Consider the following 26,752-nt stretch of genomic DNA (forward strand, 5'->3'; position numbering starts at 1 on the left):
CAGTTTGTCTGAAAGTGAAGTGATTGGGTTCCCTGATGATTAGGTGGCAAACACACCACATGGTGCTGGGATGATACCAGATTGAATTCTTGCTCTGTACCACAATGTGGAGGTGCTGGTGTTGGACTGGAGTGGGCAAGGTCAAAAATCACACAACACCAGGTTATAGCCCAATAGGTTTGTCTGAAGACACAAGCTTGAAGGAGGAGTGAGACTCCAAAAGCTTGTGTCTTCAAATAAACCTGTTGGACTATAACCTGGTGTCATGTGATTTCTGACCTTTTACCACATTAACAGACTTAGCTCAGAGTAGTGCTAAGCACACTACAAAGAACTTCTGTATCCCATCACTATTCCAGAATCCCCATTTCAGTGAAACGGCTCTTCCTGGGATACAAGGCTAACCAGAGATGATAAAGTCAGGCCTGAGGCATCTCCCACTGTGGGGACAGTAGATGTCTGTGCCAAAGGAGACCGATTCGGGTCAAGGTATTGGACGGTTGCCTGACCTAGGGAACAGAAACCCAGATCTAAAGGAGAGAAACAAAAGCAGAAATTGCGAGAAAACTCAGGAGGTCTGGCAGCATCTGTGGAGAAAAATCAGACTCAATGTTTCAGGTCGAGTGAGCCTTCCTCAGAAGCATTCCAATGAAGGGTCACTCGACCCAAAACATTAACTCTGATTTCTCTCCAGAGATGCTGCCAGACCTGCTGAGCTTTTCCAGCAATTTCTGTTTTTGTTTATGATTTACAGCATCCATAGCTTTTTCAACTCCTAAAGGAGAGAAGAAGGCTACCAGTCAGTGCAGAGAGCAAGGGGAACATTTTCTTCTCAAACTTCAAATCTTACGTTTAAACGTTAAGGACTTAAAAAAAACAATTTAAATGGAATAAAATAATCCTACAAAATTACAGGTGAACAGATCGCGAAAGGGAAGGCAGTGACCTAGTGACACTATTACTAGATAGCAACTTAGAAGCCTAGGTTAATGTTCTGGGAAGATGGGCTTGAAGCCGACCAGATGGTTAAACTTGAATTTGACAAAAACTTAAAGCTAGACCTTGGCGACCACGTAACCACTGACGATTTTTGTAAAAACATTAAATGTCCTTTAGTGAAGGAAATCTGCTGTCCTTACCTGGTCTGGTCTGGTCTACTCATGACTCCAGGACGACAGCAATGTGACTGAACTGTAACAGCCCTCTGGGCAATTAGGGATGGGAAATAAATGCTGGCCTAGCCAGTGATACCAATACCCCATGAACAAATTAGAAAAAAGCAGCGATGATGGTTAATAAAAGCAGTTGAAAATGCTGACAAAGCACAGATTTCTTTTGTGGGGTTATGGTACTTAATTCTGGTTCTTGTAAACTTGCACAGGACCCTGGTCAGGTTGCCCTCTGATAACTGTGCACAGTTCCAGTTCCCATGCTTTGAGAAGATTGCAGCAGCGCTGGATTAAGTCCAATAAAGATGATTTACAAGAATGGCACCCGAATTGAGATATTCCAGAACTTTTGGTTGGGGTGGGGGGTGCATAGTAGCTACTATACCTGCTCCGTAGTACCAGGTCCGGGTTCCATTCCACCCTCAGGTGACTGTCTGTGTAGAGTTTGCACATTCTCCCCGTGTCTGCCTCCAGGTTTCCCCCGGGTGCTCCGGTTTCCTACCGCAGTCCAAAGACGTGCGGGTCAGGGGGAATTGGCCATGCTAAATTGTCTGTAGTGACTTGGTACATTCAGGCTAGGTGGGTTAGCCATGGGAAACTGAGGGTTATGGAAATAGGGTGGGGGTGTAGGAGGCCTGGGTCTGGGTGGGATGCTTTTCGGACAGTCAATGCAGACTCGATGGGCTGAATGGCCTCTTTCCATACTGATTCTATTGCAGCTACTAGGAAACAGTAAACAGGTCGGGTGGTGATCTCTCTTCAGAAAAGAGAAAACTGCAAGTTAGCCTGATAGGCGTCTTTAAAATCCTGAATGGGTAGAGAATAGATGTGAGAGTGTCTTTCTACCTGTGGAAATATAAAACTAGGTACCCCATCCTTACTGATAGATCTGACCCGGGCGGAGGGCGAATAAAGAGAAAATCTCTGACTGAAAGAGTGGTTAGTATGCGGAGTTTACCATCGCAGGAGGTAAAAAGCTCAAATGCTTCCAAAAGGACACTACATCGGAATAAAAAAGAAACAGAAAAAGATGTGGTTAAGAGGCAGGAGATGGGATAGGAGGAGGGTCCTGCGGGGTACGAACACTAGGACTGTCTGGTTGGGGCCAAAAGCCCCCAAGTCACATATGGTGGTTCTGTAATCCCCTGCGTTAGGAAGCACAACTGGCTGCCCCTTTCCAAGCCTGGTACCTATGATGTTCGCTGCTCCCACAGCTTCGTCATCCGAGAGCTCCATGTCCTCCACGTCACAGTTATCGCCCGAGGCGTCTGGAGTCAGCGGCCCCGGGCTCTCCTCCAGCTTCTTCGGCTCCGCCACAGGCTCCTCAACCGGCCGCACGGGAGACTCCGAGCCGGTCGGCGACGGAGCGTCCATGCTGGGAGACGGAATGGGAGACTCATCTGGATCTGGCAGCGTGGTCTTCAGCTGGTCCAGCTTCTTCTTCAGGTTGTTAACTCTGTTTGCAAACGTCTTGTATGCCTGTGAGAAAGCAGTGGAAGGCAACAGTGAGTAAGGAAATCAAAAACTGCAGATACTCAGAATTACAATCAGTCCGTGCTAGTGGGGCACAAGGCGAGGACAAGGGGAACACTACCATCGTTGCGCAATACAGGGAGTGGGGAAGGCGTGGGAATTAGCATGTATGTGGCCATCCCTTGCCAGTTCCAACACCCCCAGCATCTTACTCCCAAGTTTCAGTTGGCCTGGCATTTCAACTCTCCCCTTACTCTCTTCCATTGACCTCCCTGTCTGTGGCCTCCTGTAGCATTCTGACAAAGTTCAACACTTCATTTGGTAAGGCACCTTACAGTCTTTTGTGCTTATGTCAGCTCTCCTACGTTCCACCCTAATCAGTGGCCCCATTTGTGTGCGCTCTTCACTCTCATTCACCTGCCTCTGACCTGGAATGTTAGCTCTGTCTCTCTCACGCTCAACTTTGACTTCAATAAAATATCTGGAATTAAGAATCTAATGATGACCATGAATCCATTGTTGATTGTCAGGAAAAACCCACCTGGTTCACTAGTGTCCTTTAGGGAAGGAAACTGCCATCCTTACCTGGTCTGGCCTACATGTAACCCTAACCCTAACCCACAGCAATGTGGTTGACTCTTAACTGCCCTGGCAATTAGGGATGGGCAATAAATGCTGCCTAGCCAGCAACGCCCTCATCCCATTAATGAATAAATAAAAGAACAGAGGCTGCCTGACCTGCTGAGTATTTCCAGTATCTTCCGTTTGTCTCAGATCTGCAGCATTTGGCTTTCGAATTAAAAGTACAAACCTCTGAAGTAAGGCAGAGCTAACGTTTGCACAGAAGATGCTAAAAGTTACAGAATAAACTACCGGGGCAAAAACGATGGAAAAGTCATGAAATAACCTAAGTGGGAAATTATATAGGTGTCAGGAGAAACGTTTGCAGGGAACCCTCTGGTAACACAGTTACAAATGCAGTCTGTATCCCCAGTCTGTAAGACACTTACATTTGCTACAATCTTCACCTCCTTGTACTGAGCTTCATAAAAGATCTCTGCATTTTCGAGTGCTTCGATTAGCGGTGGGGTCTTCTTCACCTCCCTCTCGAGCTCGGCGCAGAAGTCTTCCAACTTGGAGCTGGATTCTTCAAAGTCTTTGGAAAAGCGTTTGCCTCCGGCACGATCTACATAGATAGAAAGAATGAAGTCTTCCTGTGTCTGAACAAATTACCGGTGGTGGGGAGGTCTGGAGCAAGGAAACCCCAGCGAGACTTAACAAAAGCAGGTCTGGACAAACTATTATGAAGAGGAGATACAGAGTTATCAAGTCCGGATGGAAGGGGAGACTTAATGAATGAGCACTTTCTCTTGCCAAAGCTATGTCATAAAATCTCACTGATGGGTTCAAGACAATCCCAACAACACACAAGTGAGAATGAGAGCAAACAAATCCCAAGTATCTACGTATATTTTAAAAAGCTGTAGAAAGTAGCATTAAAATATCACAGATGCCCATATTTGCTGTCCCTAAACTATATACTGTTATGACTTTTGGTCATGTTTACGAAACTATCAATAGTCTTGCCTTTTTTTTAAAATTTGTTCAAAGGGCGTGGGCATCATTGGCCAGGCCAGCACATATTGCTCATCTGATTGACCCTGGGAAAGAAAACAATAGGTTTTGTTCTCGCAACTCTGCAGCTCATTTGTTGTTGGTAGACCCACCGTATCATTTGGGAGGAAATTCCAAGATTTTGATCCAGTGACACTGAAGGAACAGCTGAATAATTTCCAAAAAAAAAAAAACTGCAGATGCTGGAAAAACTGGCAGCATCTGCCGACAGAAGGCAGAGTTCTGTGACCGTTCTTCAGAATTTTCTGTTATTTCCAAGTCAGAATGGTGTGTGGCTTGGAGCGAAACTTGCAAGGGGTGGTGTTTCCAATGTACCTTGTCTTTCTAAGGAGTAGAGTTCGCATGGTTAGATACTGTTGGCAAAGCAGCCTTGCTGGGCTAGTGCCATTTAAAAAAAAAATTCAATTATGGGACATGGCACTATTAGCAGGCCTGTATTTATTGCCATTCTAACAGTGTCTTCACTACCACAATACTACACAGGCTGTGAATCGTTCTGTGGTCCTGAAGTAATATTAAACATAGCATCACTGCAATTCTTCAAAAGGAGTTGAGTGGCACTGTAATTGCAGATTGCAACCACTGGGTAGCACCATATCCCACTGCACTCAACACCATGAGAAATGCCAAAGGAGACAATGCATTGGACAGACTGGGAGGAGCATGCAGTAGGTTAGCATCACTTGTGAAGATTACTGGCAGAGCAGACCTGCGTGAAACTGGCAGAGCAGACCTGCGTGAAACTGGCAGAGCAGACCTGCGTGAAACTGGCAGGAGACCGGGAAAAAAAAGAGACAGAGAACCACCCCAACCAGTTTTCACTTGTCAGAGCTGAACTTCAACATCACAGGTAGGTGTCTGGTGGATATTTCTTCCATGTCTTTTTAGATTGCCCAAGTGGTTTAAGTCATGATATGTTATTACAGCTGAAGAGCTGTATTACTTTTAAATTACTTAATTACTTAATTACTTAAATTACTTTTAAAATTACTTTTAAAATATTTAACATATAAATTCATTAAATTGAATAGAGAAGGCTGGATCAGCAATGCGTTGCAGCTGCAGTATGTGGGCGCTTTATGCATGATCCATTGGGCTTTTTCAGGTTGGAATGATGAAATTTGTGGAATGACATAAGGCTCTGTCCTAGGGCCTCTACTATCAACTATACATTTATGATTTGAAAACCAGGACAGAGTCTAATGCCTATATTTGTTGACATTACAAAAGGAGGACACAAGCAATCTGCAAGGAAATATAGATTTGTTGCTCATGAACAAAGAACAATACAGCACAGGAACAGGTCCTGTGGCGCTCCAAGCCTGCAGCAACACATTTTGCCCTTTCATACTAAAGCTGTCTTCACTTACAGGATCTGTATCCCTCTATTCCCTTCCTATTCACATATTCGTCCAGGTACTTCTTGTATGCTGCTATTGTGTCTGCTTCCACCACTACCTCTGGCAACACATTCCAGGCACTTGCCACCCTTTGTGTGAAAAACTTGCCTTGTACATCTCTTTTAAACATCCCCCCCACCTTGCACATAGAACCTGTGCCCCCTAGTAATTGACCTCTCCATCCTGGGGGAAAAAGCCTCATATTTTCAACACTATCCATGACATTCATAATGTTATAAACTTCTATCAGGTCGCTCCTCAACCTCCTGCATTCCAGTGAAAATAAACCCAGTTAACTGAACCTTTCTTCTTGGCTAAAATACCCCATACCAGGCAACATCCTGGTAAACATTTTCTGTACCCTGTCCAAAGCATCCACAACCTTTTGGTAGCGTGCTTACCAGAACTGTACACAATGGCAGTGTGTCTTTTCCCTAGGATGGGGGATTTCAAGACTAGGGGGCATATTTTTAAGGTGAGAGGAGAAAATTTATAAATGACATGAGGGATAAAGGAATTTCTTCTCCCATAGTCTGTTCTGAATGGCTGGAATTCTCTTCTCAGAATGTTATAGAGGCTGTATCACTGAACGCATGCAGTCTAAGTAAGGAAAATGTGACATCATGCACTCTAGTAGCAATAATCAAAAGGCAGATTATTATTTATATACAGAGAGAGACTTCAAAGTACTGAAACATGGATGGATCTGGGTGTTCTTATGGATGAAACACAACATGTTAGCATGTGTATGCAGCAAGTAATTAAAAAGCAAATGGGATTTTGGCCTTTATTTCTCAGGGATTGGATTTTATAAATAGGGAAATCTTGATATTACAGTAGGGGTGTCGATGACACCGCACCTAGAGTACTAGGTACAGTTTTGGTCTCTGGATTTAAGAAAGGATATGCTGACATTGGAGCCTGTTCAAAAGAGGTCCACTAGGTTGATTCTTGAAGTGAAGGGGCTGACTTATAAAGAATGGCTAAACAGATTAGGCTTTATTCATTAGAGTTTAGAACTTCATGTTGAGGTTGTACAGAACATGGTTGAGGCCTCTTCTGGAGGACTGTATCCAGTTCTGGTCACCCTGTTATAGGAAGGATACTGTTAAGCTGGAGAGGGTTCAGAAAGGATTCGCCAGGAATGGAGGGTTTGAGTTATAAAGAGAGACTGGATAGGCTGGGACATTTTCTACTGGCGCACAGGAGGTTGAGGGTGCCCTTATAGAGTTTTATAAAATCATGAGGAGTACAGATAAGGTGAATGGCATGTGTCTTTACCCTAGGGTGGGGGATTTCAAGACTAGGGGGCATATTTTAAAGGTGAGAGGAGAAAATTTATAAAATACATGAGGGACAAAGAAATTTCTTCTCCCATAGGCTGTTGTGAACGGCTGGAATTCTCTATCCCAGAATGTATTGAAAGATGAGATAGATAAGGTTATTGAAATATCAGGGAGTTGAGGGCAATGAGGAGCTGGCACACAAGAGGAATTGTGCCCTGGGTAAAACCAGCCATGATTTCATTGAACGGCGAGGCAGGCTACGGGGACCGAGGTCCTACCCCTACTTATATAGTTATTCAAATCAAAAGAAGGGCGCACGTGTAAGCTGGTGATAAAAGTAAGGCTCAAAACCCCTCTCCAGTGTCCAACAAGTATGCATTACATTAATTTACTGCATGTCCATTTCTGCACTCTACCTTTCAACCGCTTCAATGTCTCTGTGCTGCAGACGTCAACGCGGAGGGTCCCAAGCTGCTTCTCCTTGAACTCTCTCTCATCCTCCGCCTGCTTGTAGGACCCCAGCTGGTCAATGAGTGCCTGCGGCTGTAGCAGGAAAAGAGAGAGGAGTGCAAGTCAGATTCTGTGAAGATGGTCGTTCCCAAAACAAGCCCCTCTAGTAATTAACACTAAATATTACAACACAACAGCGAAACAAACTACCAAAGAAAAACTGCAAAGGTAAATGCAAGCTGCTGACGAAAACAAGACACCAGGTTTATATTTTTTTTCCCCCTGTATGACAGCCATAGCTCAGTGGCAGCACTCATTTCTAAGCCAAAGTTGCAGGTTCAAATTTGACTGTATAATCCAGACTGCGCCACAACTGCTCTGCAGGGGATAATGACAATGATAAACCGCAGCCCTGCCTACCCTCCAACAGGGCAGGAACATGGTCGTAACACTGGCGGGGGTGTTCTCTCCACGGTGCGGGGGTAAATACCTCTCAAACACCCACCAATTTCAACACAGTGGTTAAAAAGGCATTTGGCATGCTTGGCTTCATTGCTCAGTCCTTGGAATTCAGGAGTTGGGACGTCATGTTGAGGTTGTACAGGACATTGGTGAAGCCTCTTCTGGAGTACTGTGTCCAGTTCTGGTCGCCCAGTTATAGGAAGGGTATTGTTAAGATGGAGAGGGTTCAGAAGAGATTTACCAGGATGTTGCTGGGTACGGAAGGCTAGAGTTATAAAGAAATGTTGGATAGGCTGGGACATTATTTACTGGAGCACAGGAGGTTGAGAGGCGACCTGATAGAAGTTTATAAAACAATGAGAAGTATAGATACAGTTAACAGTAGTTGTCTTTTCCCTAGGATAGGGGGATTTCAAGACTAAAGATCCACATTTTGAAGGTGAGAGGAGAGAGATTTGAAAACGACCTGAGGGGCAATTTTTTTTTTTAAAACACAGGGTCGTTCGCATGTGGAATGAACTTCCTGAGGAAGTGGTAGATGTGGGTACACAATTACAATATTTAGAAGACATTCGGATAATTTTGTGACGAGGAAAGGCTTGGAGAGACATGGGCCAGGAGCAGGCAAGTGAGACTAGGTTAGTTTGGGAATATGGTCAGCATGGATTGGTTGGACTGAAGGGTCCGTTTCTGTGCAACATGACTCTATCATGTCGCTTATCGTGGGAACAAGTTGTGTACAGAATGGCAAACAAATTCTTCACCAATAAGGCCAGTGCTGCCTTTTAAAAGATTGTATATACTTAAAGAAACAATACGCAGCGTAAAGTGGCAGCACAGTTCAGTGGCTGTATCTCCTACATTACAACGCATATACTGCAATGGCTGTAAAACGCTTCGGAACATTAGGAAAGGTGCTATAAAAGTTCAATTTGTTTCTTACCATTTTGGTTCCCAGTTTTGTTATTATCACTGGACAAGTAATCCAGACACCAGAGCTAAGGTTCCAGGGGCATGGGTTCATATCCCAGTATGGCAGCTGCTGGAATTTGCATTCAGTTGATAAATCTGGACTTGAAAGCTAGTTTCAGGGATAGTGACCATGTCAACCAGCATCAACTGGGGGAGAAATCCACCTAGGAAATGTTCTTTAGGGAAAGGAATCTTGCCTCCTTACCCAGCCTAGCCTACCTGTGGCTGCAGACTCTCAGCAATATGGTTGACTCTTAACTCTCTGAAACGATCCACCAAATCACTCAGATCAGGGATGAGCAGGAGGTTTTGCCAATGAACCTGGATTCCATGGAGGGATAATGACACTGATGGTGTAGAGGGATAAAACAGCCCTATAGTCAGTACTGCCAACAAGCTACAATAACTGTGGCACCTTTTTTTGATTCAGCGGCCAGTCCAATTGGTCCTGCGCAATGCAGGTCAAAAGGCTCTCCCTTAATCTATTTCCATTCAGCCAATGCAAGAAACGGAGTTCAATAACTTGTCTCATTGAGCTGTCAGACATGTCAGTCAGTTTTTGTTCTTGTTGGAACAATGCTCATGAGCACCATGGGATAAAGGCAGGATAAGCTTGTATTTGTAAACAGCCTGTGAACATTTGTCTGGGCTCACGTGTCAAGGTAAGTTAAGACTGAGAAGCTGTTGGCACCCATGAAGCTGCGTCAAGTTGTGGTCCTGGAGGAGAAGCGGGTTGAGGGGAGAGAGTGAGGAACACACTTGAGGCACTTGCCACCAACCCTGCAAGGCACAATTTCAAACAATTTATTTCTGTTATCAAGGATCTGGGAAGAAGCAGGGGAGTATTTAAAAAAGAAATCACCCTGGTTTGTGAGCATCACTAGCAAGACCAGCATTTATTGATCATTCCTAACTTGTTCTTGATCAGGTGTGGGCAAGTCACTCACAACTGAGTGGCCATTTCAGGGGGGAGTCATGCATAGCAGTGGGTGTGGAGTTATGTACAGGTCAGATCTCCTCCTAAAGTCTTCACAACGAAGTAGTAATTTCACCATCAGTATGAATACGCTTCAGTGATTGAGTGGAACTACAAGTATAAAGTCCACTGTTAGTTTCTACTTGTAACTGTTTTCTTGAAAACTAAAGGCTCTGTTGAACTCACATCAAGGGGAGAGGTGTCAGTGTCCAATGCTTAAACAGACAAGAAAATAAAACTAAAACTAAAAGAACAAATTCCCTTGCAAGACAATTAAAAACACCTGACCAAGTGAATAATTGTGCTATTCAGGGAGATACCCTGGTCTATCTAGTTCAGTGTAGTGCCATGTTCCAACTCTGTAAACTGGCGTGAGGCTGAGCGGTGGGAAGGACACTGAGTCCAGCTCTCCACCACTGGACAAAGGGACAGGATAAATAAACCAGGTCACTCCGACTGCTCCCCCGATGATTGCTCAGAAACCCCACCCCAAAACGGCCAGGTATATTGGGAGGGTTTCTGATCAGGGCACAATTAGGCTCAGCCGTAATGCCTCTCTACCTGGCACAGGCTGTCTGGGTTTGCGTATCTGGAACATGCAGCATCAGCGGCAAGCACCCTGCATGGAGCCTGTATACCAGCAGCTGGGAGACAAGGGGTAGAAAGGGGCAGGAGGGGGAAGAAAATGAAAAGCTGAAGCACTCACCCTAAATTCAGCAAGTATCTTGGATTTCACCACAACACGTGTCTTATCGCTCACTGAAAAGGAACAGAAAACGGAATCAGTGTGACCAGTGCACAACTCTGCAGGGCCACCACTATGATCTCAGCTAATCCAAAAGGTGGGCACGTCTAATACATTACAAGCCTTTATCGTTTAGTACGCAGGTCACACACAGTCCGTCACGTTGTGTCTGTAGTAAGAAACGCTGACAACCAAAAACACGAGAAAAAAGTCACAATGCAAACTTTTGATGGAAGTAACAGATAGTGGGTTTTGTCTCAGGGCTCCAAAGTGCCTGTAAATTATCTATGATAGCTACCTGAAGCTACATCTATAGCACAGCCTTGTCAATGACACACATTTCTTGCCATTAGCAAAGTGCCAAAAATAGCCACAGTTTCACAGAGGGATTCAGATTCAAGATTCCTGGTCTAAACCCAAGGAAACCAATAGCTGCACTGCAATTAGGTCCAAATTATTATGAAGGAGGAACAGTGTTAAACCAGCTTCCCCGCTCCAGTACCAAGCAAACTGACCCAAGAGGAAGAGGTTGGGTCTCTCTCCAAGTGCAAGCAACCCCCAGCCCTCCGCACCCGCAACACGCCCTCCAACCCCCATCCTACATTCCCCAAAGCCATATACAACACTATGTATTCAAGAATGGTACCCAGAGGCACCCAAAAGCCAGAGAGGCTCTGATCTTGGGGTTTGTCAATAATAAGCACTAAGTTTAGAACTGTCAATTCCATACCATCTCTGCTGATTTTTCCGAAATAAAACATGGTGGTAAACCTTTTCCTTCGCCGGCTAACCACGTCTTTCAGGCATTAGTGCAATGGATTCCCGGGAGTACGTCCACGTCTTTACAAAGCTTGAAAACCTACCCCACAGGGGCACGAATATCAGACCCAAATACTTGACTCCCTATCCACAGCCAAAGCATCGAATAGATTTAAACAGATCCTTCACTAACCCTACCACTGTCACTGTCACAAACAGAAGAACATGATCAGCAGTACACTTACTTTAACACACTTCTGTTCATCAGCAGTAAGACTGAGGATAGGATGAGCAGGATATCGTTTGATAGTCACAAAAGATTAAGTGAATAATTCTGAACACACCTTCCCCACTGCCCAAAATTTGTTCCATACCTGTTTTCACTTTTGCAAATTCAGCTGGCTTTCGTCCCACTAAAATGAATGGAAACAAGTGAAAAATAGTGAATTTCCGGATTGCTTTGTCTGAAGCCTTTGCAACAATCGCTCCAGACTGCACGGTGATATGGTTTATTTGCATTTGTTCATAAGGGAAGTGCCAACTATTAAAAGCATTTGGTGCAAAGCATCTGGCCTCATTAAACGGTTTTAACTGTTGAAGATTGGTAAAATTAGGAGCCCATTCTCCTGGCCACCCATATCCATTCACCTGTAAATGAAGCCCACTCCCCTGCTGATAGGCAAAAGCTGCTCATGGTGGTCTTCAACTGCTCCTCATTGTCCGGTGGGAAGTATGCTTTGTCTATGCTCAGCACTTTCCCTGAACAAGATCAATTGATTGTCACACTGGGAAATTCAGGGAGCTGAGATTGTCGATCAGTCTGTGGGTCATTGTGCACATCATTAGGCCAAAGTGGTGCTCGATGCAAACTGAGTCCAGGTGATTCTTTTCAGCTGAATGCCCTCTGCTGTCCTACAAATACACAGTGTTCAATATCTCCTTTGTCTCAAAATTTCAAAACCACAAAGCTTGTCAAAGACAACGGTGTCTTGACAAGGGATGGGTTGAAGAGACTGAGAGCAGGACCAACCAAGTATGTCCCACAGGTCTGATCCCTGCTCAGGGTTGACATAAGCATTGATAAGTGCAGATTAAAGCTGCCTTCAGGGTGTGTGTGCAACGAAGAGGGGAGAAAACGTGCCCCAATCAGGAAGCCGTACACGTGGACATGAGAATGGTCCAGGATAAGGTGTCCTCCATATTCCAGGCTCAGGCAAGAATGGCCCCTTGGGGATACTCAAGGGCTGTTAGGGGTCAGTGGTACCATTACCCAGCCAGAATCTGCACCTCGAGGATGAAACAAAAATAGTCGAAATTGCTCCAGAGTATTGGCTGCCCTTTATTGGTAGCAGGAGTTCAGGGAAAAATTATACATCTCCACTAAAAGGGTGATGAGATAAGCAGGTTCCAGGGTAATGGAGACATTTCGCAATTCACAGACCAGTATTTTGGGAAAGATATGCAACTTGCAGTAGCTTGGATTTTCCCCTAAATTAAAAGTCATGGGAACAGACTTCAGTAACCATCTGAAGTGGACAGGAGGAGGAGAGGAATTTCCAAAAGCCACAGTCAAAGCAGTGGAGAGCTTAGAGGAGGGAAGCAAGCTACAGACCATGATAAAGCTACAAAGGTAGGGTGAAGTTTACAAAGGGTTGAGGATGAGAGCCCAGCTGGACAGCAAGGGAGTAATGTTGAGTAAAAGAAGGCATTGGTGATATTTTCAGTCACAGATGGGCTGAGAGTGAGGTAGGAAATGTTTCAGAATAATGGCAGATTATAATATCCCCAAGATTATTAGAGATTGCCACGTACTGATCTTTGAGAACTGTAATGCATTATAACAGGAGCACTGCAGGTGAGTTAGCAACAGATCAGCTGGGGCATATACAGCCTTTAAACTGCCATCTACATTCCAGACACAAGTCCAATAGCCCACATTCCAAACAAACAGGATCCTAAAGGTTAGAAATTTTAATGTAGAATGAATTCCAAGTGATGAAGGCCCTGTGTTACAATTCTACCATGTCATTCCTGAAAGGCAAGGAACTTTGGACCAGGACATCCTCAAAGTACAGATCATGCTGGAACAACGTCCAAGCAAAGCATCTGTTTACGCAGTTAACTAGAGGAGAGTTGAGGTGTTCAGTAGTATGTTGCTTCTTTCTTTCTTGGTCAAATACTTGCTTTGCCACATGTCCTGAGCTAGCTTGTGCCTTCCACTGTCACTTTTCAGCAACCTTGACTGGGACATGGTGAGGGATGGAGCAGCACAAAGGGAGTACACACATTTTGTTATGACACACCAGCTGTAGGGACCTCAATAACCTTGGTGTGCTCCAGCTTAAAGAAAGTCTCACAATTCCTAGGATCAACACTGTGTATACAGTCTTTATTCAATACACAAACTATCCTCACCAAGAGCAGCTCGCAGGTCCACAATCAACTCCTCCGGGTAGACACTCCTCTGCTCCCATATTGTGAATATTCGCTCCACAGATTTCCGAATGGAAGGATCCCTAGAGAAAGTCAAAAAGAGGAATTTTGTGAATTGGTGCTAGCTTTGGACCACAGAGTGTTTTAGCTTTTTACACTTGGCAGTTGATTAAGGTGTAAAGTTTGTTATTTGACACTGCTTCCTCCACTGTGCCCGTTTTTCCTCTCTGACAGGAGCCCAAGAATGTACATGGCAGTTTTTTTTTTAAAAATGGATCACTCCTTGTTTCCTCATTCTGGTCTATTTTAACACTACTGCACCTAATGATCATTCACATAAAATTAACTTCTACATATTTTACACATCAATACAGAGAGTGCCTTATCTGATCAACTCTCTGGCTCTCCACTATTTCCCCTCCCTCCTCTCAGCGTCTCACCATCCTAAAATCATCCTTAAAGGCTTGTTTTATCTTCAGGCTACAGTGCTGTTCAAGGGTACACACCCACCCAGACACAACAGTTTGTTTTTTTTCTTTCGATGTTGCCTAGTATGTATTCCTCGCTCTGTTCTATTACTCTTATGCTCTTGGCAAGATATGTTCTCCCTGTACTGCACGCAAAACTTTTCACTATACCTAGGTACATCTGACAATAATAAATCAAATTAAAAATCAAATCAAATCATGCTTGCATTGCTAACACCTTTTTGGTCCAATTTCAGTAGGTGCTTGGCCCTATTTTAGGTAACACTAAGAAACTACACAGAGGCACAAATTTCTCGCTTCACCTTTTGTAAAAAGAAAATCAAAGATAGGAACGAAACTAGAGATAACAGTGTGGAGCTAGAGGGACACAGCAAGCCAGGCAGCATCAGAGAAGAAGGGTCCCGACCCGAAACTTCAACTTTCCTACTCCTCTGATGCTGTCTGGCCTGCTGTGTTCCTCCAGCTCCACACTGTGCTATCTCTGACTCCAGCATCTGCAGTTCTTACTATCTTGAGGATCAAAACTAGTTGGATTCTCCCCAGTTTCCTCTGAAAGGAACTCTGCAAGTCAATGCCCATTGCTGACTGAAAAAAATGACCAAGAAACCTGCAGTTACAAAAATTTGCCAATATTCTACTGGAGAAGGGAACAAAGGTTTCCTTGAGAGGTTGCATTTATTTGCTTTAGTATGAAGTGTAGCATTGAGTGCCACCCATGCACATCTGCCAGCACCACGATCTAAAGTGCCCACCTGCTCCAAGAAGACCATCATCCCAATGCCAAGGGAAAATCATGCAGCATGCCTCAATGACTACCGCCTGGTGGCTCTGACCTCCATAATTATGAACTGTTGAGAGATAAGTCATGACTCGCGTCAACTCCAGCCTCCCAAAATTGTCTTGATCCTTTGTAACAGCAGCGCAACAGCAGACGCCATCTCCCTAGCCCTACACACATCCCTGGAACATCTGGATAACAAGGAAACCTACATCACATTACTACTTATTGACCACAGTTCCGCCGTAACTCCAAACAAACTCATCTCCAAACTGAGACCTAGGTCTTGGCTCCCCTCCGTAACTAGATCCAACTGCCTGACAATACCCATAGACAATGAGTAAGATAACACCTCCTTCACACTGATGCCCCGCAAGGCTGCATACTCAGCCCCAAATTCCGCTCCAAAACCATTTACAAGGTTGACAACACTACTGTTGTAGGTTGAATCTCAAACAACAATGACACAGAATACAGGAAAGAGACAGTGTTTAGTGGCATGGTGTAAAGACAACAATCTCTGCATATTGCCCCTGTCTGCATCAACGGTACTGAGGTGGAAATGCCAAGAGCATCAATTTCCTGGCAGTGATGACAACAACAATCAGTCATGGTCCATCCACATCAACGCAACAGTCAAGCACAACAACATCTCTGCTTCCTTAGGATGTTAAGGAAATCTGGCATGTCCACAAGGAGTCCTACCAAATTTTACAGATGCGCCACAGAAAGCATTCTATCAGGATGCATCACAGCATGGTATGGCAACTGCTCTTCCCAAGACCATAAAAAACTAGAGAGTTTTGAATGCAGCCCAGTCCCTCTTGCAAACCAACCTGCCATCTATACCTCCCACTGCCCCAGGAAAACAATCGATATAATTAAAGACCCCTCCCACCCTGGTTATACTCTCTTCCACCCTCATGTCAACCAGAAGATACAAAAGTTTGAATATGTGTGCAAACAGTTTCACAAACAGCTTCTTCCCCACTGTTAAGACTTTTGAAAAGACCTCAAATGTTAATTCCGATCTCACTCTCTGCACCTTCTCTGCGGCTGTAACACTGTGTTCTGCAACCCCGATGCACTTTGCATGATATGATCTGCCCTTATAGCACACAAAACAAGATGTTTCACTGCATCTCGGTACATATGACAATAATAAATCAATCACAGCATGTAGCTGGAGTCAACCAGAACAAGGACAGCTGTGTCAACTGGAGAAATCATTCTCCAGCGTAAGTGGGAAAGCCAGAGACATTTCCTAATCTAACGCATGTTTTTACAACAACGGATGCTGAAAAATCTCCAGTCAGGCAGCAGTGAACAGAAACAGGGGCAACCATACCAGCTTGATGACCTTTCACCAGAATAGAGTGGGAGGCAGACATGGCACACCTCATGTTGAGACGTTCTGGTTGCTGGTCTCCACATACAAGTTGGACACAGACAGAAAGAGGAGGATGATGGAGTAGCTGGTTAACAATAAAGAAGAACTGAGAATTAGGGGCCTCCTTAAAACCTGTGTTAACTCAACATTCCATATTTGGTATTTCCTGTGTAGCATGAGACCCCCATCTGTGTCAAATTAATAGCAAGCCTTCTGCAAATGTAAACAAATCTAGATGAAAGCAGGGTCTTAACTCACATCAAAGGTTTATCAGGCATCGTTCTATTCTATTATCAACAGTGTAAAAAATTAAGGTCGCTTTGGTCCTTGAAGAAATGAAAACTAATCTTTAAGTGGAGGCAGGTAAATGGACAACACATGACTTATCAGTAGCTATCCCACATGGCAGAGGGGAAACACAGGTGACTGACACAGCATTGACAGTTGGTCCCAAAATAAAGTTTATTAACAGGGACAGGAGAAGGAAGGGGCAAGACCATCCATGGAGGCAAGCCACACCATCTCCTAGCGGGAAGGCTAGGAGTTCCTCCTCATCAGCCCGAGGAAAGAACAAAAGCTGTTGTTAGCGAAACTAAAAACTACCAGAGACCACCACAAAAGACAACTGGCCCAGGTGGGTGTGGAAGTGGTGGTGGTGGTGTGCATGGGAGTGTGCTGCCTCCAGTTCTCAATGGCTCCTGGATCAGTAAAGTCATACAGCATGGAAACAGCCCAACTCGCTCATGCCAACCAAGTTTTCTGAACTGGACTAGACCCATTTGCCTGGGTTTGGCCCATATTCCTCTACATTTTTACTATTAATGTACCTGTCCAAATGCCTTTTAATGTTGTAATTGTAGCAGCCTCCACCACCTCCTCTGGCAGCTCATTCTATACACACACTACCCTCTGTGTGAAGTTGTCGCCCCTCGGGTCCCTTTTAAATCTTTCCCCTCTCACCTTAAACCTAAGCTCTCTAGTTTTGGACTCCCCTACCCTGGGAAAAACACCTTGGTTATTCACCTTATCTATGCCCCTCATAATTTTACAAACCTTTATAAAGGTCACCCCTCAGCCACCTACATTCCAGGGGAAACAAGTTCCAGTCTAGTGTTCTCATCTGACACAGGTTGTACATTTCCTTTCTTCGCTTAATTAACTAATGCACCATATCCAAACTGCTGCTTCTCAATAAACGATCAGCAAATTGCAATAACTTGTTGACCGCCTGCATTAGGTAAATGAGATCACAAACCCCCTAAAATCAACCTAACAGTTTAGCATTAGTGGGCAGAAGTTCTATCCAATCCCACAGTTCAATACAGGACAAGAATTCAGGTAAGAAACTTCAGCAATGCATTTACCAGTTCAATATAGAAATAAAAGGTGTTTCCATAATCCATCTCTACTCTGCTACAGGATTTAAGCTGGCCCTTCTTGCTTTGAATCCTTGACATCACAACAAATTAAGGAGATCATTCAGCTCAAGGTATGCCACCTATCATATGACTGGACAGTGATAGCTTTTACACAGGAAATCCTAAACTTTAATCACACCATTGCCAGCCTTCAACCACATTTATAACGACATGCAAAAGTAAATAAATGTCTCAACTGTAATTTAACCAAAGATGGCTTACTGTGATAACATTTAAACACACTCCAAGCATCATCAGGTTAATAGGAAATGTAAAATAAACTAAATTACTAATGGCCTTTTTACAGATTGTATCACCTCACGATCAACACAATAGCTTTACTTTGAGTGAACATTTAATATAATGACGTGGCTTTCTGATTTATCAGAACTCCAAAAGCCTTCGTTAGAACTTTGGCTCCACTTGGTAGACATTTCACAAGCTGTAACGCCATAGGGAGTGATAGACGCCATTTTTTTCTTGAGGCTGGGCCATTCAATGCATTAACTGATTATGTTACGACACAAGACCATATATGCACAGGATGAGCAAACATCAGGTAGTGTGCCCAAGTGGACTAACACACTGGATTGAGGCTCCAATCTCTCTCAAAGTGCGAGTTCAGATCTCACCACTGCGAGTGTGCTTCAGTGGCTCCTTGAGGTGAACAAATGGCAGGATGAGTAATCAGGACCACAGTAATGCATACATACTGCTAAAGAGGATCATACAAGCACACATGCAGACATGTAGGGTGCTGTTTATTTCAGGAAAGGGGTTGGCTGCTTGTGTCTGCATGGCAGCTTAACCCAGTCACACAAAATGGTTAGTGGCATATGCCCAGGATTCGGACACTGCAGTAATATACAAGTAGTGATGTCCAGCTTTAAATGCCCTTTGCGGACATTACGCCTGAAAAGTTGACAGCTATTGTGGGATATTTTCTCACAGTCATTACATCTCCTTGAAATTTCAGTGACAACATGAATACTCAAAACACATTTCAACTTGTCATGTCGAAGAAAGGCAGCCTAATTTTAACAAGTTCAGCTCCTCCACAAAATACTCCCATTCCCATGATACTTGACCTCCCAAACAACTGGGATTCCAATTTTAAACTAATTGATAAATCCCATTCTGACTTAAACTCCTTGAGATAGTGATTTTTTTTCTCCCTGTAGTAATACAATAAGATTGCTATTTGATTTTATGAAGTTCAACTGAAAAATATTCAGCTTACTGGAGGAAAAGCAAACCTGCCATCACTAAAGGGAAAAGATAGCAATTACAGAAAATGCATATTCAACCAGACTGGTTTAAAACGTTTAGCAATTCACCCAAACGCAATGCTGCCAAGTTTAACTGAGAGAGACAGCTGCATTAACATAAATAGTTAAATCTTGCCATACTCCACTCTTCTCTCAAGGGTGCAGGCTACAAGTGTTCAGAAAGCAGCAACCCAAACACAACTTGACCAAGTGGCCATTCAGCAATGGTATGACAGGAAACTGCACATATCACAATTCAACACTTTCAGGGTGAAAGTATTTAATTACAATGCCACCTTGCAATGTTACCACTGTCCGCAAGTGTACGGCAGCTTAAAGCTTGCCCACAGGACACAAAATAATGTCAAATCAACAAGCAGTCTTTGCAGGGGATTATGAAAACTTCAAACACTGAAACAATTTACTGTTTATAATGTCCCACTTTGTTCTTGCTCGGCTGACTTAAAATTTTAAGCATGAGCTGCCAACATAATTAGAAAATTTACTTTGAAATATTGGAAGTCGTTCCCAACTGAAACTTCAAAACAAAACGTTCAGAACAATTACTTTTTTTACAATAATTTATCTTTTCCGAGGCAATTTAATTCCAAATAATACCATTGAGAGTTCTCTTCTGATCTCTCCGCAAATAACGACATGCTAAGCCACATAAACCAAGAAGGAGCAATCTCCCATCACTGCTGAGTTAACAGATTATTAGGCAGTTGGGCACTGACATCAGCACTTCTGTATTTTCACTGATTTTGGAACACATGGGCAAGACCTCGTTTATTCCCTACAGCGCTGAGGTGTTTGCAAACCCACTGTACTCCTTGTCCAGCAGGGAAACTATGTTTGACTCAGTCACACTAAAGGAATGGCACAGTTCTGTCCAGGTTAGTGCAATTTGAAACATGGAAGCAATGATTCTCCCACAGATCTGTCACATTAACTGGAGTGCAGGGAAATGCCACTGAGGCACGCTTGGCATGCTGCTGCTGAGCATATTGCAGAAAGCAACTGCTGTGTCCAGTTCTGGTTGCCCTATTATAGGAAGGATATTATCAAGCTGAAGACAGTTCGGAAGAGATTTACCAGGATGTTGCTGGCTATGGAAGGTTTGAATTATAAAGAAAGGCTGGATAGGCTGGGACTTTTTCCCACTGGAACATAGGAGGTTGAGAGGTGACCTGATAGAAGTACAGACAGAGTCGATGGTAGTTGTCTTTTCCCTCAGATGGGGAATTTCAAGGCTAGGGGACACATTTTTACGGTGAGGAGAGAGATTTGAAAAAGACGTGAGGCAATTTTTTTTTTTTCACAGAGGGTCGTTTGCGTGCAGAATGAACTTCCTGATGAAGTGGTGGATGCAGGTACAATTACAACATTTAAAAGACATTTATTGGATGTACGAATAGGAAAGATTTACAGGGATATGGGCCAGGAGCAGGCAGGTGGGACTGGTTTAGTTTGGGATTATGGTCAGCATGGGTTATTTGGACCGAAGGGTCTGTTTCTGTGCTGTATGACTCTATGATTGTGAATAGTAAAGACTGCAACAGTGTGCTGGTGAGACAGGCAGATACTATGTACAGGCATGGGGATAGCATCAGGCAGAAGGAAGACTGAGTATTCAAGCTTCCTGTTACTAATTCCTATACAAAGTGAAAGTGAGCACATATGGAAGTCATGTACGACTTGATGTTGGTTTCCTGATGATGCCCCCAACAGTTACGCAGCTTACCAACATTATACAGCCAGAGAGATATACAGCACAAAAACAGAATCTTCGGTCCAACTCGTCCATGTTGACCAGATATCCTAAAATTAATCTAGTCCCATTTGCCAACATTTGGCACATATGCGTCTATTTATATCCCCATCCAGATGCCTTTTAAATGTCGTAATTGTACCAGCCTCCACCACTTCCTCTGGCAGCTCACTCCATACATACATCACCCGCTGCCTGAAAAAGTTGCCTTTGGGTCACCTTATTGCTATGCTCTCTAGTTATGAACATCCCTATCCTAGGGAAAAGACCTTGGCTATTCACCTTGTCCGTGCACCCCTCCGACCCCTGACGCTCCAAGGAAAATAGCCACAGCCTATGAAGCATCTCCCTATCACTGCTTAGAAACTTACAGATGGGGTATGTATAAATAAAGTTGATGTGGAGTGCAGAGGGAAGGTGGATGAAGGATTGGGGTGAAGGTTGGTTAGTTTCCCCGCAACTATATCCAGGTCACACTCAACACTTATAGGGTAATAGAAAACCGGATAAATCCCAATACAAAATTAATTCTTAAGACTACAGGCAGCTGTTCACACAAAAAACAAGGAGGAATGGAGTATGCAGCACACTCAATCAAGCAAAATGAGTGATAGATGGCACAGGAGCTGGTTGTTCTGCTCAGTCCATGTCGGTACTCAGACAAGTGGCATAATTACTCTTGCTCCCCTGCTCAATCCATGGAGCACTGCAGACCTGTTTTCTTCAAGTCCAATTTTCTTTTGGAATCCACTTCCACACCCTCGTGGGCAGACACTTCCAGGTCAATAACTTTGAAATTAAAAGTTACCCTTTGAAAAGAGTTGCATGACCTACCTCACCAAAGTGCCGGCTTCAATCAGAACCTCTGAAAACGCATCTCGAAAAATAATCGCGTTCTTTCTTTTGCAGTTTTGAATAACGTCATTGGCAACATAGAAAAGGTTCAGTCGATGAGGAATTGAGGCTAAAGAGAAAACAGAAAGCTCAGTTAATTTTTGAAAATACCCTGTTAAGTTGAGCAGCAGAACAACGGGATCCTGAATTACCAAAACCAAAAGCTCTTACACTGAAGAAAACCAGCAGCAGTGCAAAACACAAATGGCCAATGGCATAGGTAATAAATACTTGGAGTTTGCAGAACCTTAGATTACACGTACAAAATTTATTATGTTTAGACCTAAAGCAAGTTGTGCTATTGTGTTTTCAAGCTAACGGTTTACAGAGCCATATAAAAACTCTGGTTGAATTACACTCGATGACTGGTTTGCGATGCCAAGTGATGCCAACAGCATGGGTTCAATTCCCACACTGACTGAGGTTACCATAAGACCATATGATGTAGGAACGGGAGTAGGCTGTTTAGCCCCTCGAGCCTGCTCCACCATTCAATAGGATCATGGCTGATCCGGTACTCCTTATGTCCACATTGCTGAATTCTCCCCAGAAACGTTGATTCCCAACTGAACAAGAATTATCTATCTCAGCCTTAAATTTATAGAAGGACGCTGCCACCATAGCTCTCTGGCAAGGAGTTCCAAAGACACAACTCGGAGAAGAAATTCCTTCTCATCTCAGTCTTAAATTGGCACACCTGTATTGAGACAATGCCCTCTGGTCCTAGACTCTTCCATGAGGGGAAACATCTCAGCATTTACTCTGTCAAGCCCCTTAAGAATCCTATATGTTTCAATGAGATCATCTCTCATTCTTCCAAACTCCAGTGAATAGAGTCCCAACCTGTTTAGCTTTTATCCCTCCCTACCAGGGAACATCTGAGTGAACCCGCTCTGATGTGCTTCCAGATATATTCTCCCCAGCACCTTGTACAGTTGTAGTCAGACTTCCCCACTCTTTTACTCCAACCCCACTCCTTGAAATGAAGGTCCTGGCTTCTCAGCCTCCCCCCTTCACCCTCAGGTTAAATTCACCACCAGTCATCACTCTCTAATTACAGACTGGGGCTATGGCGACTTTACTTCATTACACTAACATACTTTCACATCTTATTCTTACTGTGCCCAATAATAAGTGGTTACTACAAAGACTACAGTTTATCTTTCAAAATGATTCTAACTTGAGCCTCCCGTGGAAATGGCTTACAAAAAAAAAAAAGCAATCTCATGGCAACAACTGCAGTCATTACTGTGACTATGCAAGCTGCTCAATTGTTCTTATTGCATTCCTTGCAAATGTTCCTCAGGTAGTTATTTATTCCCTTAAATTCCCAAGTGCTGCCAAATTCCTAATTTTGTTTTGGGCTCACATGATTATGGATTGCATCAAGCCGCCTTTCACCTAAAGCTTCAAAAATGCAGGACACATTCCAAAGTGCCACGCAGCACACGGGCTGGCTAATCGGCACACTGTGCTGGTGTGTACTGTTGTGAAGAGTTGTCTAATAAAGCCCACTCGCTTTCTTTCCTCATAGCTCTAAGAATGTTTTCTCTTCAAGTTGTTACCCAATTTCCTTTGGAACGTTATTGCTGAACCTGCTTCCAACACCCTTTCAGTGTATTCCCAGTCATGACAACATTAAAATGTCCCAAAACCACTCCACTGACTTTAGGCATGATCGCTCTTCATAGATCACTGCTTATTTTAAACACTGCAAAAAAGGTGCCCGATCACCAATATCTAGAGGAATAAAAAGGAATACTACATCAAAATGAAGGTTTGGAACCCTGTATAAAACAAGAACAAAACAAAGGCTGCTTTTCTAGATTTAAAAAAAAATTAGATAGTCTGCACCCATGTGAAAAGGGCACAAAGTCATGTTTGACAGCTCTGCCATAATGAGCACACTCAGAGGCCAGCAAGAATTTACAGGTACCTGTTTTGACAGCAGCTTTGAATTCAAAATCTAACAGCTTCAAGACAAGGAACAGTCCATCAAATTACAGTGTGAACTGGGAGGCATGGTAGCTCAGTGTTTAGCACTGCTGCCTCACAGTGCCAGGGACGCAGGTTCGATTCCACCTCGGGTGACTGTCTGTGTGGAGTTTGCATATTCAGCCCATGTTTGCGTGGGTTCCCTCCAGGTGCTCTGGTTTCCTCCCACACAGTCCAAAGATGTGCAGGTTAGGGTGGATTGGCCATGTTAACTGTAGGAGTAGTGATCACTGTCACTCAAGCTAAAAGCAATTAGTTATAATTAGATCTTTGATGCTGGCTGAATGATTGTGAGTTATTACTAATATATTATTACTTTTTGTTCCCCAAATGATTTTTAAATGGTTTTATATCCCTTTAAGTTGCTGTTTAGCATACAATAAGCAGCTTCTTGCCTGGGTAGTTGAACTGTGAAGAGGGAAATTGTGCTAAAAGGGAAACAAACAAACAAAAAAAAAAGTTTTATTTTAGAAAGTTAACATTTAAAAATCTAAAATGGAGACCTGGAGGTCACAGGAGAGTTTGGGGAGTGTGGGGGTTGTTATTTCTAACACAATTATGCAAATCACAACCTCAAAAATCTGTGATCCAACAGTAAATGCAAGATGAGCGAGAAATATACTAACATGCAACGACTTTTTCACAGGACAGGGGTGGGGTGGGACATGATACAGAGTTGTGGCAGAATTCAGAAAAGTTGATCGATTGATTGATTAATGTTACGTGTACTGACGTACAGTGAAAAGCTCTGTTTACGAGCAGTACAGGCAGATCATAGGTTGTAAGAAAACTTAAAGGGATACAAGTTACATTACACAGGGTGAGCACTAGGCGAGATCAACGTTAGCAAGATCAGCATTATTTGAGACAAGAGAGAGTCCACTCATCAGTCTAATAATGGCCGGGAAGAAGCTGTTCCTGATCCTGTTGGACATATGCGCTCAGGCTTCTGGATCTTCTGCCTGACTGAAGAGGTTTAGGAGATCATTACCGGGGCACAATGGTTCTTTGATGATGTGGCCGCCTTTCTGCGACACCGAGCTGTGTAAATGGAGTCTATTGATGGGAGGTTGGCTTCTTGATGGTCTGGACCATGTACGTAACCTTCTGTAGTTTCTTATGGTCCTGGGCAGAGCAGGTGCCATACCAAGCCATTGCACACCCGACAGTATACTTTCAGTGGTGCATCTATAGTCGTTGGTGAGGGTCCTTATGGACATGCCAAATTTCCTGAGCTGCCTGAGGAAGAAGAGGTGTTGTTGTGCCTTCTTGACCATCGTGTCTTTGGGGGAAGTCCAAGACAGGTTGTCAGTTATCATCACTCCAAGGAACCCGATGCTCTCCTCCCTCTCGACTCAGCTCTGTTGATGTAGATAGGGGAGTGTTCTCCTCCTTTCTTTCTGAAAGTAAAACCAGACCAGTGCAGGCTCAGAGTTTCCCAGGGTGAAACAGTATACACTGCCAAATGATTTTCACACTATCCCAACACCCACCACCTCACACAAGGGATGGCCTAAATTTCTAAACCTGCACCTGCTATTGTAAACTGTGCCTATTTTTCTGCATTTTTGATTGTAGACTGAAATGGAAAAAGAATCGTTTTAAAAACAAGGGTTGTTGAAGGATTACTGCATGTTTTAACAGCAATTTCACCTACGCTGATTGTAAGTGCTGTTTACATAGCTGTTGCCCAAGCAGTAACTGAAGTGTAGTTTGCAGATGAGCAGGAGCCAAGGGGTGTATACAAATGGAGATTCAGCTGCAAACGAGTAGCTGATGCGTTTCTCGACTAGTGAACAATTATCAATGACAAAGGCCTTCTGTTTACCAGCAACCGAGTGTTTAATTCTGGGGTAGCTGAACAACTTGGGGCTGTGAGCAGCCTTCAGATCTTCACTAGCTCAGGAGCTCTGTGTTCTCTGCATCAAAACCCACTTCAAGCCTGAAGATAACCAGATGATTCTCCCTTCCGCAGTTGCTGTAAGCTGTGACTTCTAAGTAACAAAAGGTCTCCGACTTATAAGTGTAAACCAGTCATCCTGCGCCTGCTGCAAACCAGTTAAAGCATCTGGAGAAGACCGAGAAGCAGCGTTCTACTCTGTGGAAGAATCATCTCAGCGACCACTGAACTGTTATCCCAGTTTTCCCTCTGTTCAAAACACCCATGTTTTTCCTCCTGTCTGTCTGCATGTATATATAAGAGAGAGTTTATAAAAGGGATTACAGTTTTAACTAGTAGAGTTATATTCCAATGATTCATAATTGTTACCTGGAGCTACAGTCTATTTATTTGCAATAAATAGGAATTATTGTTAAATGCAGAAAACTGGCTCATGCTGTCAACCTGGATCAAAGGGGCAGAAGTTGGAGAAATTTTGATTCTTAAAAAATTTAAACTTTTGTGACAACACCAGGAATAGTGGGGCTGTGAGATGCAACTTAATTTTATCTATAGCGTTGTATGTTTAAGTCAAAATGCAGATAAAGAACAAGTTATAATCCCATAACTGGTTAATTACAAAACATCAGAGAGAGCAAGAACTGCACATGCTGGAGTCACAGACAACACATTACAGAGCTGGAGAATCACAGCAGGTCAGTTATTACAAAACTGGATTTGCCCATCAGAAATTCAGAACAAAACACAAACTGCAAATCATTTTTGCTCACTTCAAATTGTAATCCATTTCTAAAATTAAAGCCACATTGTTTAGGTGGTACACACTAACTGTAGAAACCAGTGCGAGGGAGTTGCCTGTGGTGAGACTTGTAGCATCCTGGAACGTGTCATGTAGAAATACATGGGATGCAGATTTACACACAGGAGTTTACAAGGTGAAAAACTCAAATTTAGCAAAGCCATTTGTGGAAGTGGTATCTGGAAACCAAAGTCCTGTACTGAATCCATGACAGAGCGGGAACTCATCAAGCCATTAATGTGCACTTAACAGTAGGATATAGACCAGCACAAGTAAAATACTGGAAAATAG

At 43.5% G+C, this 26,752-nt stretch overlaps 1 protein-coding gene across 4 annotated transcripts in view; it reads right to left on the reverse strand.

Moving 5' to 3' along the window:
- The window catches only part of LOC109919596 (regulation of nuclear pre-mRNA domain-containing protein 2-like), a 74,348-nt gene that overhangs the window by 19,096 nt on the left and 28,500 nt on the right, over nt 1-26,752 (reverse strand). For all 4 annotated transcript variants that reach the window (XM_048620434.1, XM_048620435.1, XM_048620436.1 and 1 more), the window contains exons 2-8: nt 21,708-21,837; nt 13,743-13,843; nt 11,702-11,740; nt 10,530-10,582; nt 7,380-7,506; nt 3,653-3,828; nt 2,360-2,648 (exon numbers count right to left, since the gene is read on the reverse strand). In XM_048620434.1, the coding sequence (XP_048476391.1) occupies nt 2,360-2,648; nt 3,653-3,828; nt 7,380-7,506; nt 10,530-10,582; nt 11,702-11,740; nt 13,743-13,843; nt 21,708-21,837 (915 nt within the window). The remainder of the gene's footprint in view (nt 1-2,359; nt 2,649-3,652; nt 3,829-7,379; nt 7,507-10,529; nt 10,583-11,701; nt 11,741-13,742; nt 13,844-21,707; nt 21,838-26,752) is intronic.

This window comes from Rhincodon typus, chromosome 46, assembly GCF_021869965.1.
Source record: "Rhincodon typus isolate 14 chromosome 46, sRhiTyp1.1, whole genome shotgun sequence".
In the NCBI taxonomy this organism is placed as follows: domain Eukaryota; kingdom Metazoa; phylum Chordata; class Chondrichthyes; order Orectolobiformes; family Rhincodontidae; genus Rhincodon; species Rhincodon typus.